This window comes from Saimiri boliviensis, chromosome X (genome assembly GCF_048565385.1).
Source record: "Saimiri boliviensis isolate mSaiBol1 chromosome X, mSaiBol1.pri, whole genome shotgun sequence".
NCBI lineage: Eukaryota > Metazoa > Chordata > Mammalia > Primates > Cebidae > Saimiri > Saimiri boliviensis.
In genome coordinates, this window is record NC_133470.1 from 128,179,038 (window position 1) to 128,197,277 (window position 18,240).

At 38.2% G+C, this 18,240-nt stretch overlaps 1 protein-coding gene across 4 annotated transcripts in view; it reads right to left on the reverse strand.

The window, feature by feature from the left end:
- The window catches only part of NRK (Nik related kinase), a 138,114-nt gene extending 123,428 nt beyond the window's left edge, over positions 1–14,686 (reverse strand). For all 4 annotated transcript variants that reach the window (XM_010346392.3, XM_074391550.1, XM_074391548.1 and 1 more), the window contains exons 1-2: positions 14,338–14,686; positions 6,092–6,157 (exon numbers count right to left, since the gene is read on the reverse strand). In XM_010346392.3, coding sequence (XP_010344694.1) covers positions 6,092–6,157; positions 14,338–14,394 — 123 coding nt within the window. In that variant the 5' untranslated portion in view covers positions 14,395–14,686. The remainder of the gene's footprint in view (positions 1–6,091; positions 6,158–14,337) is intronic.
- Positions 14,687–18,240: the final 3,554 nt, after the last annotated feature.

Below are 18,240 nucleotides of genomic sequence, written 5' to 3' on the forward strand. Positions count from 1 at the left end.
AAACAGGGCACACATATAATTAGGAATACTTTATTTAATATCTTAAGCATAGCTCTATGCTGCTAAATAACTTCAAAAATATTGCTTTACAAACCACACTACCATGTGTGTACCTATGCAACAATCTTGCATGTTCTTCACATGTACCCCCAAACCTAAAATGCAATAAAAAAAATAAAAACAAAACAAAACAAAAAAAATATTGCTTTATAGGACAATAATATATTAACTGGGTAAAAAGTTATTTACTGCCATCTTTTAAAACTATTGTCAATGAACTTTTAAAAAAATAATAGCAACAATAATAATGACAATAACTGACATTTAACAGGTATTTACCATATTCCAAATATTATCTATGCGTGTATATATATGTATATTTCAATATTTTATATCACCTCACAAGGTAGGTATTATTAGCCCCATTTTATAAATAAGGAAATTTAAACTTAGGTTAAGTGACTTGTTCAATATTATAGTTAATTAATGGCTAATTAACCACTGAATCGGGTCTACCTGGTTCAAAGCAAGCCCTCTTTTCACCACAATATGCTACCTTTCTTCTGCAATGAATATCTACATGTTTTTCTATGTTTGGGATGTTTATCATATATTTCCAGAAGTTGAATTAATGGTATAAAGAAGATAAACATTTTTTTAAAAGTCTTCATTTACATACTCCAGATAGTTTTCCATGAGGGTGTTATTAGTGTATAGCACCATCATCCCAAATCTTTTTGCAATAATTAGAGGTAGAAAAAAAACAGGTAAAGTCAATGAGTGACAAAGGGAAATCATTCTGGTGTGAATCATGTTTCTGTAAGCATCTACCTTCTGTAATACAGAGGTTTGTGCTTTGAAGGTCTGATGTTAGAAAATGTTCTCTGTCTCTGGATTTGAGTAGGTACACAGGAAATTCTTAGGATTTATAAATGTGTACAGGACGATCTAGCTTATGGAAGATTGTTCATGAAGATTCAGTTAAAAAGAATTAACATGGACTTTTTGCTTCTGATGAGGATGTGAAAGTTGGAAAGAGTGCCACCCCAACCCTAATAACAAGAAAAAGCTTAATAATCTATGTAATCATAACTTTTCTTCAATCTAGAGAGAAGTCTCAAGGCAACCAATTAGCCTGAGGCCTGAAGAAAGAGCACTAGCTCACCTGTGGCTATAGAGGGAAGACAAGGTCACCACAGAAGGAGGTATAAAGAATACAACGAAATTTTTCTGTTTGTTTTTTTATTTTTTATGGGTACATAGTAGGTGTATATATTTATGGGGTTTATGAGCTATTTTGGTACAATAATGCAAATTTTTTAGCGAATTGCTAAAGAGAAAATGTGAGTTAGCATGAGAGTATAGACCCCTTGGAAGCCATAGACACAGGACAAAGTTATACAAACATGTAGATTTATGGTACAGATTTGATGGAGATGAAAAGCCATCATAGAGGGCAAGATAGGAAACCAGGTCCGGTTCTTTTCCCTTTCATGAATAAAAGTCTTAAGCCTTAGGGGAAAGGCAGCAAAGTGTGTTCTCCCCAGGGTACGATGAAGACCTACTGCAGATGGGAAAGGGTAAAAAATATCCTACACTTCTGAGGGAAGGGCAAGAATTAGTTGTGGGCCCAAACAATTAGAAGTATCCCACCACTAGAAGAGGGAAAGGATAACTAAGAAAGTCCTACTCCCATGACACAGAGACATAGGATCTTAAAAACACTGAGGTTGAAACAGAAAAACATAGAAATTCTACCTGCAAACACCACCAGACCAATGATCATTTAATAAGAAGCAGTAGTAGGGGAGGACAATAGGATGGTCAGAGAACCTCTTTGAGGCACAGATACAGAGGGAGGATGCAAAGTTGAGGGAAGAACAAGGATATTAAGAAAAACTCTCCAGAAGGCCAACCCCCGTACTATGCACAAGGTAACAGGAATCTGAAGCTAGTAGTGAACTTAGAATAACCCTATCAACAACATAACCCAAATGTACTTTATCTTCTTATTAGATTGAGGGAAACTTCCATATAACAACCTAGCTATAAAAGTGTGCCCATTTCGAGAAATGAATACTGTTTACTTTAATCTCTACTGTTCTACATACTATGTCAATTAAATAAAAATTGTGAAACAAAGCAAAATTAAAAAAAAAAAAAAAACATGCTCAAGAGACAAAGCAATCAGCATAACCAGCCTCAGAGATTACTTAGATGTTGACTCCATCAGATACAGAATTTAACATAGCTATGATAAAAACATGAAATGCTTTAGTGAAAAATATGGAAAACATGAATAGATAAATAGGGGATTTAAGTAAAAATGTTAACTATTAAAAAGTCAAGTAGAAATGCTAGAAATGAAAAACAGTAATATAGCTGAAGAATGTCTTTGGCAGTCTCATCAGTAGACTTGAAACAGCTGAGAAAGGAATCAGTGAAAGTGAAAATAGAAAAAAAGTGATCCAAACTGAAACACAAAGACAGAAAAAGAAAAAAAACACACGCAAACACACTCCAAAACAGAGCATTTAAGAACTCAGGGATAGTATCAAAAGGTCTAACACATATGAAATTGTATTTCCAAAAGAAAAAGATAGAAGATAGGGTAGAAAAAAAGTATTTGAAAAGATAAAGGCCAAAAGTTTCTCCCGAAAAATGAAATATGTCAAACCACATGTCTAGAAAGCTAAGAGAACCCTAAAGATCTCTAATCTTTATCTCAGATAAATATTCTTTCACCACACACACACACACACACACACACACACACACACTCACCCCTCCAGACATTTCATATTTAAACTGCTGAAAAACAAAGACAAAGAGAAAAATCTTGAAGGCAGTCAGAGAAAAAATACAAAGGAGCAAAGGTAAGAATTACAGCAGACTTCAGAAACTGTGCAAGTCTGAAGACAAAGTGGCATGTTAAAACTGTTAAGAGAAAGAAAAAATAATAACTGTCAATCCAGAATTCTATAAATAGTGTGAATATCTTTCAAAAATGAAAGATAAAGACTTTTCACACAAAAGCAGAGAATTCATTACCCAAAAGCCTTGGACTATAAGAAATATTAGAGGAAGTTTTTCAGGATAAAGTTCTACATACCAGAAAGAAACCTAAATCTACAGAAAGAAATGAAGATTCCAGAAATGGTTAAAATGAAGATAAACATAAAAGACTTTTTCTGATTTTTAATTTTTATAAAAGATAATTGATTAGCTAAATTTAAAAAACGTAGTAGTGAGAATAGGAAAAAGAGTGAGTATAGGGAAACTACAGTAGCTTTGTGAGTTTGTGGCATATGTAAAAGTAAAATGTATGACAGCCATAACCACAGCACACCAGTTGGGACACCACACAGTGAACAGGTAGAATACTCCTTGAACCTAGTCTGTGATTACTTTAAGATGTACATTGAAAATCTTGATTACGGTGGCAGTTATATGACTATATGCATTTGTCCAAACTCATAAAGTTGTACACTTAAAATATTTAATCTTACCAAATATATATTATATCCCAATAAACCCTGAGTTTTAAGAAAGTATATTCGCATGCACAACTTACCTTTTTGCGCTCTTAATTTTCTTCTTTTGGTAGCACCACAGTTCATTATCACATGAATGATAATGAGCAACCATCTTTTTGTGTTGTCTAATTTTAACCTTGCTTCTTACCTTATATGACTCTGAAGTTCTTATTTCTCACATCTGGTGACTCTACATTTGAATCAGAACAAGTACACACAAACGCACACACTTCACACATACCCTAAGGAATTAAAATGTGTATAGAGCCATGGAGACTGTAAATGTACCATAAACATTCTATGTATAAGATGTAGGTATCTATGTATAAGGTGGCAAAGCTGACGTAGGTAACATAAATGTTAAGTAATTGTTCACTACGGGATGCAATTGAGGTAGTATAAAAAATATATTTCAGTCTATATCATATCACCATCTATAGTTTATTGATTCTGTTAATAGATATGGTCAAAATGGTTTGAAAAAGTTTGGTGATGAACACTGGCATTCTTTCTATTCCCTATATTCACCAAGGTTCTTTCTGTTTTGAAGACCTGTCCACATGCTATTTCTACTACTCAGTTTCTATGCTATGAGTACTTTATTTAATTTATTATTTTATTATTTTTATTTTTAAAGAGATAGGTCTTACTCTGTCACTAGGACTGGAGGGCAGTGGTGTAAGCATAGTTCACTGCAGTCTCAAGCTCCTGGGCTCAAGTGATCCTCCTGCCTTATACTCCTGAGTAGCTAAGACTACAGGCTCATACCACTGCACCTGGCTAATTTTTTTTTCTGATTTTTTTTGTGGAGATGCGGTCTTGTTTTGTTGCCTAGTATGGTCTCTAAGCTCTCGCTTTAAGCAATCCTCCTGCCTTCATCTCTCGAATATTGGGATTACAGGAGTGAGCCACAGTGCCAGGCCCTATGGGCGCTTTTATGCAAAGTTTAAAAAGCATCCCCCATTCCTACCTGGGCAGATGCATAAGAAAAGAAGCCCCTCTGGGTAGATGTAGTCCCAAAGTTGCAAGACTTGGCAAGAAAAAAGGCACCCTTATCAGAACTAGAAAGAAGCCCCTTTCTCTAGGCTTATGCTAGGACACCTTTACACAACCTATGTGTAGAGGACCTGTGGTTAGTTGGTTATAAGGATCAGCCTCATCTAGTTTTTGAGTGACAGGCCTGGGGAAAAGGAGCACTGCAATTGTATAGAATATTACATAAGATTGAGAAAATGTCAGTTCTCCATATTAAAGAGTAGAAGGGTACCTGTTCAGTGTAATAGGGCTACTAAAGCACCCCATCCCCAAACTAGCCCTTAACACTATCCATACCTCCACCTAGAATGTATTAACATCATCCTCCAAAAACACACCTTTTCTTGGTTTCCTCGTATTTATCCTCCTGATATCAGTTTAATTGCCGCTTTCCCTTTCCAGGGAGTGGGAAATCAACACTGACCTTTCAATCTAAATTAATCCCCCCTCCCCCGCTGCTTTAGGCTTTTATATCACTAAGAATTTTCTTACAGATCATATATCACAGTTACAATTATAGTCATCCCTCAGTATCTGTGGGGGATTGGTTTCAGGGCCTCCTGTCGATATCAAAATCAGGGGATGCTCAAATAACTGATATAAAATAGCATAGTAATTTTTGTTTGTATGTAACCTATGTATATCCTCCAGTATACTTTAAATGATGACTAGATTACTTATAGCATTTAATTCAATGTAAATACTATATAAATAGTTGTTACACTGTATTGTTTAGGGAAAAATGACAAGAACAAAAGTCTGTACATGATGCAACTTTTTTTTAGTATTTTTGATCCAACATTGGTTGAATCCATGGATGTGGAACCCACAGATACAGAAATACATAGTTATTTGTGTGCTTACTTATGTAATGTGTGGCTCCCCCAACATTCCCCACACATATCACATATATATACTTAATCACATACCTTTCTCCACCATAAGTCCCAAAAGAGCAGGGAACTTGTCAGCTTTGTTCATTATTTTATTCCCAGAGACTATCACAGCACCTGGCACATACTTAGTGTTTAATAAGTAATCATTAAATAAATTCAGATTATTTCTTGTTAGATTCTTTAGCAAATTTTATCATACATGTGCACACTCAAGTTCCAGAGTATGACATAGAATGTTATGGAAAGATTCCTTTTAATAACATTCAGTTTTCAGCTGAATGTGAGTAATTAGAATGGTTTGAATGCGTACTATAAAATCAGTGATATTTTATTTGGGTATATCTTATTTTAATTATTTCCATTTGCCATTGGTGACTTTTATTTATTTTCTGCTAATTTTTAGATGTTATGTTTGGTTGGATGTTTCACTATAGATTAGCCAATCCATTCCTTTTGTGATAATAAAGAGTAATTTTTACAGATGTCACTGAGCTATCTAATTTGGTTTATATTTCAAAGTGAAATGTCATATTTTGGCATTATTTGATTTGTGGCATGAGTGACTGACTCACAATCTTTGTTGTCATTAGAAAATGAATGAATAAATAATGTAAGTCAACTTACCAAATAGATTCTGCCGTAAGTACCAAGACCAATGGTTTTATCTAGTGAGAATATTCCAGTGGGATCCTACAAAAAAGTAAAACAAAAGCTGTCAATTTTCTTAGGAAATGAGGTGACCATTCAACTATATTAAATGGCATTTCCAATCTGCCTTGTTCCGTTAGATTTTACATGGGAAGAACCTAGTTTTCATTTACCAAAAATAGACATGTCACAATCTCCTTGAACTGAGTATATTCATTTATAAAAAAGAAAAAGGAATATGAACATTAAGTAGTCATGTAATTATTTATCATAAAACTGTAAAATGCACACAATTATCTAAAGCTGAGGCATATTAACGATGTAATTAGAAATATAAAAGAGAAATAAGCTCATTTATTTGCAATGGAAGTATTCTTTTTTTTATTTTTATTTTTATTTTTATTTTTTTATTGCATTTTAGGTTTTGGGGTACATGTGATGAACATGCAAGATTGTTGCATAGGTACACACATGGCAGTGTGCTTTGCTTCCTTCCGTCCCCTCACCTGTGTCTGTCATTTCTCCCCATGCTCTCTTTTCCCACCTCTCCACCCCCCCGCCCCTCCCCCATTTCCCCCCAACGGATCCCAGTGTGTAGTGCTCCCCTCCCTGTGTCCATGTGTTCTCATTGTTCAACACCCGCCTATGAGCGAGAATATACGGTGTTTGATTTTCTGCTCTTGTGTCAGTTTGCTGAGAATAACGGTTTCCAGGTTCATCCATGTCCCTACAAAGGACGTGAACTCATCGTTTTTGATGGCTGCATAATATTCCATGGTGTATATGTATCAATCTTTTGAGTGATAACCAGCCAAGCAGAAAACTTAACATGCAACAATGATGACTAGATGTTGGATACAAAGCCTAGATTACTTATTTGAATTATAGGTTGATGCAAAAGTAATTGTGGATTTGGCATTAAAAGTAATGGCAAAACCGCAATTACTTTTGCACCAACATCTAGCAGCTCTTAAGAAAGAAATACCAACTCTAAATATGAATAACAAAGCAAGATCATGATATTAAAAGATCATCACTTTAAGAAAACTAGACAAATTTTTTAAAGTTAAGCTTTGCATCTGCTGAATACCTTTTCATGGCACGAAGTGACGTTTTATGTGACTTAACCCTAAATACGGCATCATAGAAAACAAAACATATCATGTTTTGGGATAGAGTTGCGAGGGTTCCATATTTATCTTCAAGCATTTTTTTCTTACTTTTAATTATGAGTACTCCTTTATTGCTCACCACAAAACATGGTTTCTTGAATTTTACCACTGAACTTTTAGTCTAGCAGCCTATTTTTCTGTTTTAGCAAAACTTATATGAGGCATGAGTAGATGCCAATTTATACACAAAATGGTAAGAACATTGGCACGTTCTTGGAAATTCACATACCTTATAGAAATTTTTTTTTTATATACACAAACGTTGTTTAATCCTGTTTGAAAACATTTTTATTTCTGTGACAAATATAAGCTAAACAGGAAAACTGCTGAGCATATGCAACATAGATGAATGAAATTATAAAGTCCTTAAAACTTCCATGACATTTGTGTAATCTAGCAAAATTGTTACAGGAAAATGACATAGCTTTGAGGTTACATCATTCAATAAGTATTCAACTGGACAGAGTCAGAAGACTTGAATTTTAGCCCCAGCTCTACCATTAACTATATGACTCTGGGTAAATTATTTACTCTCTCTGAGATTCAGTTTTCACATATATAAAATAGAAGTGTTGTGACAGGTGATCTCCCAGCTCTAAAATTCTACAGATATAAATCATAGTCTATCAATCATTCTAAAATCTAGATGTTTCCACTGAATTGATAAAATTATTGTTAGATAAAGCAGCAGCCTAGCAGCTTAGTCTTTCAAAATGCTCATCAAAGTTAAGAACATAATACACACAGTTAACATTTCAAACAAATAGTTTAGGAAATATACTCCCAACGAAAATGTAATTGATCTAAAATGATAATTTTTAGAATCTAAGAAGTAAAAATAGATCTTTATATTATCCTTATTATTAAGTATATCACTGGTGTTATAACTAATTGAAAGATTCATGAGAGACAAGCCAACAAAAAAGTTACTAGAGACTGACTTGAAGACTTTATCACTGTAGCAATGGATATCATAGAGGGATTGATTTTAGACATCGTTAATTCTGGAGAAACAGCCTTTGGCCATCTGTCAAAATAACCAAACATGTTAGCTGATTCCTGTTGGTAAACTATTCATTGCTATATTTAAGGCTGCATTTTAGTTGGAAAAGATACCACAGATTAGAGAATTAGTGTAACATCTGCACAACCTTTATTCGTGAATCTTTGAGCACAGTCTTAGATTTCTTTATTTCTTTCTCTAGTCCTCAATAACATAAATACCTCACATTGCCTTGAATATAGTTATCTAATTACTCAAAAACGATACCAAGGAAATGGACTAGAGTAATTAAAGGACTGCAGAAATTCATGGAGGCCTCATTATCTATGTCAGGAAACTTGTTTTCTGCTTGCAAATGACCAAACAGCCTTAATTATTTTCACACTCATGTTTAATAAAAGAAAATTTTTAAAAATTTCCTCTTAAATGCAGCTCAACTTCGTATTCATATAGTCTAAGTCTATATTGTTTTCATTAGTTCTATATGCTAGTTTTTGTTCCTGATCTCCATGCTACTGTCTTTCAAGAGTATATGTTCAATTGGGAAAAAGAGGGGGAGGACTATGCTTAATATAAGGGTAACAATGCCATGAACTGCCATGCAAAACTGCTACAAAGAGAATAAAATACCTAGGAATACAACTAACAAGGAACGTACAGGACCTCTTCAAGGAGAACTACAAGCCACTGCTCAACGAAATAAGAGAGGGCACAAACAGATGGAGAAACATCCCATGTTCATGGTTAGGAAGAATCAATATCGTTCTCACTCATAGGCGGGTGTTGAACTGAGAACACATGGACACAGGGAGGGTAGCATCACACACGGGGGTCTGTTGGGGGGAAATAGGGGAGGGACAGTGGGGGGTGGGGAGTTGGGGAGAGAGAGCATAGGGAGAAATGCCAGATATAGGTGAAGGGAAGGAAAGCAGCAAATCACGCTGCCATGTGTGTACCTATGCAACAATCTTGCATTTTCTTCACATGTACCCCAAAACCTAAAATGCAATTTAAAAAGTGCCAAATTCCTCATATCATATTTTGCACTTATAGTCAGAACAAGTTTATTCTGGATTTCCAAGGAAGGGAGCATTGAAAAGGAACATTCTTTCTGGTCACTGGGAAAACAAAAGGTCCACATCAGAGGGGTCTCCATAATCATTTGGTCCTTTCCTCAGCCTTCACACCTTAAGATAAGAAAACCAGAAGAGGACAGATATTCATATCTGTGACTGCTATATCAATTTGAAGATTATTTGGGGTTTTGGTATGTTTTGATGTCCCATTTGGGTACATAAAATGATCAGTAAAGAATAAAATAATTTCTAAAGCTTGTCTTACAATAAATTACTAAAAATCGAAGTACTAAAATATTTCTCAACTATAAACTGTTAAACAAACATGTTATACTTTCGTTATCCCTTTCTATGCATCTAAATTATCTCCTGCAGTTTAAAAGTCCTAGTCTGGCTGCCCACTGAAATTGCAAAATTTTGGGGAGTTGTTTCTGTTTCCTGATTTCAGGGGCAGGGAAGAAAGACCACCTTGATGGTTAATTTTAATAAAAGCCAGGAATGGGAGTAACAGGAAGGAAAAGAGCCACTAGAAGGCAGTGTTAACTGGTCAAGGGAGAGAATTTCAAAGCAGAGGCTGATCCGCAGAACCAAATATGGCAGAGATTAAGGAGAAAAGGGAACCAAAAATCATCAACAAGAGTAGGAAGAAATTTGAAATTTAGGATAGTAAAGGAGAGTGAGGAATCATGCTCCAGCAGTCAAGCTGCAAAAAGGAGACTGTACAGTAACCTCAAAGGAGATGGCAGAGGCTTTTCTCCTTTTATTTGTAATATTAGAAATGGCAATTTTATGAAAATAAAATCGAGAGAGAACATGAAAGGGATAGATATGGCAAGATGAGTTCCAGAGTGATTTGCTGAGATAGTTGGAGGAATGGGCTTCAGAATTTACATGGAGACGTCAAAAGGGAAAATCTCTTCCTCCAGACCAGTGTTTCTCAAACTGTAGACTGTGTAGACTCTCACTACATGTGAATCATCTGAGTAATACTATTAAAAATACAGATTCCTTGGGCCCACCATGGAATTATGAAATCAGAATTTCTGATGATGGGTCCCAAGATCTTGAAATAATTCTTGATTTTTTATAAACTGCTCTTCTGCACTAACATATGAAAACCACTGCTCTAGAAATCGAAGAAGAAAAATGACTGAGAAAATAAACTGATGTACAGTGTTATGTAGAGGTGATGCTTTACATGTAATTGAGGATTATGCTGAATGTTTCAATCACTGTTGACTTAAATGAAGGTAAAACTGCTTCTAAACAGGGGACTAAGGAACTTGATAAAGTGGGAAATTTCTCATGACCAAATGTGAACAGCAGGCCTGATCTGGGTGGAAGAAGACTGGGAGAGTTGGCAGTTATATTTAAATATAAATCTAATGTATTTCAAATATAGTTTTTGGATCATGTGCTATTTCAGATAACCTCTGCCACTACTGTCCTCAAGGCCTGTCTAATCCTGACCCCAATATAGATTAAGACTACACATAGCAGTGTCAAATACCAAGGCCACAGCCGTGAGGAATGTCATTACCATACTGGGCACAGAAGGCAAAGGGGACAGTCATAGTGAAAGACATGACAAATTTGGAGAGGAAGAAATAGTTTCCAGTCTCAAGGACACAGGCATACTAGAAATAATATATACATAGTATTGTGTATATGTTTGTATATACATATATATATATTCACACATACATGTTATACACACACACACACACACACACATATATATATATATATATATATATATATATATATATATAGAGAGAGAGAGAGAGAGAGAGAGAGAGAGAGAGAGAGAGATGCACATCCCTAGGTATCGCTGGTAAGCAAGGTGAATATATATACATATATTACAAAGATAAATATATATATATATATATATACGACATAAAGCTTTGTACTCTTTTCAGAAAGGAAGCACAAACAACAAATCTCTGCATTTTCCTTTTTGTTTTTTCACCTATAGAAAATATTTATTCAATAGAAAATCAGAAAATTAGTGTAACCCATTAATTAACAAACATAATGATATTGATCTATTGTAATTACATTGGCTCTCTTATTTTATGTCTCTGACTTTAGAGCATTATCCAAAAAAGTTATATCATTGTATAAAAGTTATTTTTTTAATTTTAAAATTTACATAATTTTCTCACCCTTTCTTGTTTCCCTAGCTTTCACTCCCGCTTAGTATTTTAGGTTTAAAAATAATATCTAATAGCAAAAATACCAAATAACCTTCTACCACTGTCTTCAAATCTCAATTTGTATGGCAAGTCTATCCTCTCTCAAGGGTCCTTTGTCTTGTGGTCATTTAGCTGGCTAATCCTACAAAAAAAATAATAATCTTAAACTAGAGCCGTATTTAATTATTATTCCACATTCTGATTTTTTTTTTTCTAAGTTTCAGACTCCAAGGTTTGAATCTTCCCTCATTGTCTGGCTGTTGCCAAACTGGTATACTTGGTGTTTAGAGATGTCAATTTTCTGACTTTCACATATGTCCTACGGAGGATAATTACTGCAAGGGATACCATCATATGCAGGTTTCCTTACTTGCTTTATCAACTCTGCTTTGCATCAAAATGCAAACTTTAACAGAACTGATTCAGATGTCTCTTTACCTCTTTATTTGCTTTTACTTCTTCAAAGAGTCAGAAAATAAGTCAAATGTAAAGAAACCCCAAATCGCTGAAAAATATGACTCAGTGACCAAAGCAACAATAACTTTCCCATGTCTAAATATTTGATAGTAAAGAAACTTCTAAAGGGCACGCTACTGCTCTTCTGCCAGATTTCTTAGGGTTTGAATCTGGGTGAGGATAGAGGGCGAATTATGCATAATTTGCTAGGAGAGTGAAGAGCCACACATGAGGCAAAATGGCTTAGGTATAAAATTTAGAAATTGTTAGAATCTGAGGATTTTATGAGACTTTCATGAAGTCTGTAAAATGAGGCCAAGCATCAGTGCCCTGAGGTTTTGTATCTTCTCACTACTCCCCTTACATTAAAAACCAACCTTATCTTTCTACTTTTCCCACACAACCACTCCACCAGCCTCCAGGAAACTAATATTCCACTGAACTGCAATGTAAAGATTGCAGCCTTTCCTCTTATCTCCTGGACTCCACCAAATTCTTATGTCCCAGGACCATGACCCGGTCAGTTAGTCTGGGCCGTTTCCCCCCCCACCTTTTTTTTTTTTTTTTTTTTTTTTTTTTTTTTTTTTTTTACGGCAATAAAACCTTTTCTTCTTTTTCTCCTTAGGTTTTGAATTTCCTGTCCTATTATTTCTGTGCGATATTTCCCATTTACCCGTTTAGTCATATTTAGAAGGGAGTTTATTTCAGTTTTCCCGCCTGCCTTCATCAGTTTCACATATCTGCCCTAGTTTGTTTGTTTGTTTGTTTTTTTCTCTTTTCCCAACCGTAGGCAGAGAACGTTGGAGGAAGGGTAACATTTTATTCCTTGGTTTTATACTTTTATTTGAGTGCAAATCTAGTCTGAATATGAAAGTTCTGTTTAGAAAGGAAACCACCAATTGAGGCCTCCATATTTCAGAAATCTCATGTATGCACACTGAAAGGAAGAAATTGTGGGTGCGTGCAAAACGAGAAAATGTTTAATTTTAAAAGTTATTTGACATATTTTATGAAGCTGCATAATTACAACACTAATATCTGTAATTCACATTTGCATAGACTATTTTAAATGGTAGAGAACAATTTGGTGAAATGTTACCCCTGTGTACCACCTTACCTCCTCACGTACAGCACCTAGTGTAAAATTATATAGGGAAAGCTTTGGGAAATGCTCTATTTTTGAGGGAGGTAGGCTTCTGTCATCATCAAAAACACATTTTTAAAATGCCAAATATGTGTAAAATTAAGTCAATCGACTTTGAATAGTCCTATAACCTCAAGGTTAATATTTAGCTTTTCTCAAACCAAGCAGGCCACTGCCCTGAACTACAGTTGACTGGTGATCATTCCAGCGCGGTGCCTGCTTATTCCCTTTCGGAGAATCCAGGGGCCTTTTGCATTCAAGACAGGGTGCGAGTGAAATGCCAGTCTAAAACGGGAACCTGAAACACTGTTGAGTGGGATCCAATATTAGCCAGAAACCAGATGCCAATGAAATAAACTGTGCTGCCAAAATAATAAGTCTACTAATCACGACGGCGATAATAGCTTACCAATCAAGTACAACTCTAGAAGAAAGCTGGACATCCGGGAAAAGAAGAGCTCACAAATGAAACTCACAAGAAAAAGCTAAATCTGGTTAGGTAAGAAACACAATATTAAAAACAAAACAAAACAAAACATGGAGTGTGCAGAATTCACTCCTTTCCCAAACGGCGTCGAGTTCTTTCACTCTCACAACACTAAATCGGGAACATTGCCCTGGCAAGAATAAGATTTTAGAAAGTGTATTAGAAAATAAGAACAGTGGGACTTAAACGCTTTAATTTTCTAGTCACTGTCACCTAAAAGTAAAGGTCACCCACCCGTAAGTAGGCATCTCCGATGGCAAAAGAAGTAGCAAACGTCGGGGCGGCAAGATAACAGGGAGGAGTACTCTCAGGAAGCCACTGGAGTTTGCACTTTTTGGCCTCTGTTGGAGCAAGCGGGCTAGGACAGGTACAGCAGCTCCGCTAGACAAGACGGGTCAGAAGTTTAAAATGTCCCACTGTTCAGGGTCTGCAGCACCCCACTGCCACCTTTTCTCTCTGTCTCTCCTTCCCAAGACCCTGTGCCTTTGCCTTTCTTGGGAAATTGGTGAGGTCCTGGTGCCCAGGGGGCGCCTTTTCCGCATGTCGGCTCCCTGGGTCTCCTCCTGCGCCCGCGGGACCCGTCGAAGTCCTTGTCCAGCCGGTTTTGAGGGCTTCCACTCCCTCCCCGGTGCTCAGAACCCGCCAAAATAGAGCATTTCGGAGGGTGATGGGAGTCCTCTACTCACCGGCAAGTGGCCCAGATCCGTGACTTCCTTGTCCCTCCAGCCCCCAGGTCCCGCCATGGCTTCGAGCCGAAGGGGAGCGGGCCACTGAATTGGGTGCACGCAGAATCTGAGGTGGCAGCGGATGGAGAGTTGAAGGGAGGAGACGGGAAGGGGCAGGGCGGGAGAAAGGAGTTGGGGGATCGGGGATCCTTGCGTGGGAGATAGAGGAGGGGAAAAGTGGAGCGAAAAGAGTTGGGAGTGGAGGGAAACCGAAGTTTGAGAGGCGGGAAACCAAGTTTGGCTAAGGCGAGAAAGGAACCTGAGAGTCCGTACTGGAGACGAAGCTAGCAGGCAGCTCCGTGGCGAGAGCGCTGTGTCTGCCCCTTCAGGGTGCGCCTCTTTCAGGGTGGGGAGAGGGGCGGTGCAAGGAGAGGGGGCCCGGGAGCAGCTCGAAAGGGATTGGTGCAGCGTCACGTCGCCAGGTGGGCAGCGCGCGGCAGGGAGGCAGGCTAGGAGGGCCACCGGCGGAGGGAGGTGCTGAAGGACTATAACGGTTTGCAAGCACGCCCTTCGCTGCCTCCCCCAGCGCTCCCGCCCCCTCCCACGTCCACTGCTGCGCCCGCCGCCCCTGCCCCCGCCCCCGCTGGCCAGTGTTCCACAGGAAACTTTTTCCAGGCAGCTGCCAGCCCCGGAAAACCGGTCCCGCTCCGCGCCGCTCCCAGTCTGGGCCCCACAGCCCTGCCACAGTCCAAACAGCCCGCGCCCTAGGCTTCCCAAGAAACGCTTGTGACTTTTTTAGTTGTCTTTTTTCTCTTTCTGTCCGATTTTATCGCTCCATTTACTGCGAAGTCCCACCGAGTTACAGAGGGAAAGGACTTGCCACCGGTTTAGGGATCCGTCCTAGGCGAGCCCTTATTCGAGCAGAGGAAGGGACCGAGTGCACCCCGGGGCTGTCACAGTTCGGCCTTCGAAGCCATTAGCCTAGGGCAGGAGCAGAACGGACAGAGCCTCTGGGAACTCTCCTCCCAGCAGGCCTTATCTCCTCTGGCCCTAGGCTAGGTCTTGCCAGGTCTCAGCCGCTCACTGAGAACAGCACCTGTTCTCAGGTGCGCAGCTGAGTAAGACTGACTGTCTCCAAAGCCTGAGCTGCCCTGGGTCCTAAGTTTGCAGACGCGTTAGTTGCAGCGCGCGGAGAAAATTCCTGCTTTCCTTCCAGTCTCCAGCATTCCGGCCGGCCGGGTTTCATTCATTCGCTCATTCATTGCAAAACTTTTCCAAGTGCCAAAGCTGTTTTCCTCTAAAGCGCTGGGGACTGGCACATGGCTTAAAAGAATTTCACAAACGTGATTCAGCTTTGAGAAGGAGCCCCTTGAAACATTCATGGGAATGGGAGTCAGTGCGTAAAATTAACCGCATTCTAAACTGGTGCTCTGCAGAGAGCACTTTAGTAGATTTCCCGACACTGCTTACTTTCTCTGGAGCTCCCAGACGGCGTTCCGTGCACCTGATCTCCGGGGTCGGCAAGTTAAGTAGGAGGACTTGTTTCCTGTTTCTTTCTTTATTTTTAAATTAATAATTACCTACCTCTTTGAACAAGATTTATACGAATACTTCTCACTGACCTCGAGCTCTCCATTTCTGACTCATTCTTCTAATTTCTATAATTATTATCTTTACATATTGGTGGATTTTGTTTATTTCGTGTCTGTTTCAATGCCAGAGTTTGACCTCTTTACATTCGTTAATTTCCAAGCCTCAGTGAGCTGTGTAATAGCCATAGCCTATCTGAGGAACCGGGTCTCGGTAAATAAAATTCTCTATTAACGAGTGAAGATAAAACCAACCACTACCTCTCCCCCAAAACAAAATCGGGTGTGCTGGATCGAATTTTCTCGATAATTTAAATGTGATACATACCACCACAGAAAGTACATTTTCAAATAATTCAAATCTTGACAATTTCATCACACAAAATAATTCCTTTTAAAACACACTTTTAAGAATTCCTGGATGATCAGTAAAACTCTTCTGAATCTTTCTAAATGTGAGTCTGAAATTAACATTTCTTAACTAGAGAAGAGTAGGTGAACTAGTTAGTAGAAAATTACACTTTTACATTTAGTTTTTAGAAATAAGACATGGAGTCAAAAATACAACATTTAAAGGAACTCTGAAGAGAATCTTTGCTAACGGGAGAAACTGTTCGCAAGTCACGACTTTTTTTTTTTTTTTTTTTTTTTTTTTTTTTTTTTTTTTTGCAATGCGATTTGCTGAACGCCACGTGTGGGGAAAAAATACTCCGTGGCCCCTAATGGCAAAGACTGTTTTAGCCTGTCTAAGGGGCAATTCCAGGCCAGGAAAACAATCCAGACTAGATCATTGAGCTCTCTAGTTGCAAGAGTCTGTGGGAGACTAGCCGCTTGGAGACTCCGTAGGGATTAGCCACATCCTGGGACGCCACCCCCCTGGGTGTGGGAGTGGAAACTACATGTTTGACCAGAACTTGACAGAGAACTTACACATTTTAATAGTTATTGTTATTTTCAAGGGGAAAAGGAGGCATGAAAGAGCAGAGAAACTTTACCTTGTAAGCTGGCATTATGGGGATTTTTGTGGCCTGCTTGGGGAAAGTCAGCTCCTCTAGCAGAACAGAAGTCAAATAGATGGCCCCTAGGCATGGGGCTGTGCCCTGAGCACCACCTTCAAATAGGGCACTTGTTTTCCAACTTCAGGATTTCTTTTCCTTTCACCCTATTAACCATCATTCCCCCTGCCACCTTCCAACATGTTGTTAGTTCTCTCTTTTTTTTTTCCTGACTTCAAACTGTATGTAAATGACCCTAATCTGTCCAGGGTCTGGGAATTTCTCAGACTGTGTTTTACCCAGGAATGAGCTCTCTGCCAACATTACATGTCCCATATTTGTACCGTTCCTTTCTTCTCCGATTCATTTTGTTATCATAAAGCCATTAGCCCTTTGGAACTTTTAATTGTTGATATATGGTAGTAGCTAAAATTGATTAAGTGCTTACTGTATGCAGCAGACTAAGTGATTTGCATGCATTATCTCATCTAATTTTGTTGACAATTATTCTAGGTTTCAAATTTTTGTCCCCAAGTGTTTAGTCAAGGAAATTGAGGCACAGAGAGATGAAGCAACTTACCTAAAGCGTCACAGCTAGTAATTGGAAGAGCCTGGCTTCCAACTCAGGCAGTCTGATTCCAGAGCCCACTTGTCAATGACTGTTGAAAGGCCGGTGCATATTTTGAGACTGTGTGAAGAGGAGCCAAATTCAAAAAAGCTTGGGGTAAGAGAGATCAGATGACATTAGCTAGGCCCCTGACCTATCCAGTTCTCCCTTTCCCTTTCAGCCCTCAAGCCCTCCTAACAGAAATAACGTGGGATTTATAAAAAGAAATGGAACCCAGTCACAGCCTAAGAGTAGGTAGTGACAGCTTGAGCAGATATCACCAAGTGGATCACCTCAGAGTGCAAAATCATGGATTTCAAGCTAAAAAACTTCCAGAAAGTAAAACAGTGACTTTTAACACTAAAAAAATTAAAATATATTCCCATTCCTTCTTGTGAATTTTTTTTCTGGGAACAAACCTCATTCAGTAAGACTTGAAGGAGGCTGTGTTTGTGAGCAATCGTGCTTAACAGAACTGAGATGTTACATGGCAAGTTTACAGACAGTAGCTCAGTTGGTAGGAGTACCATGGACATGGTGCCAAGGGCATGGGTTTGATCCCCTAGAGGACCAGTATGCATCTCTCTGCTCTTTGGACCTTGATAACACCTCCCTTCTTGCCAACCTGCATACCTTTTACTGGAAAAACAACTCCAAAGTCAGTACTTCCATCTTTGTATACAAAGAACCACATATCCATTTTGATATATAAGTTGCTAATCACATAATCTGA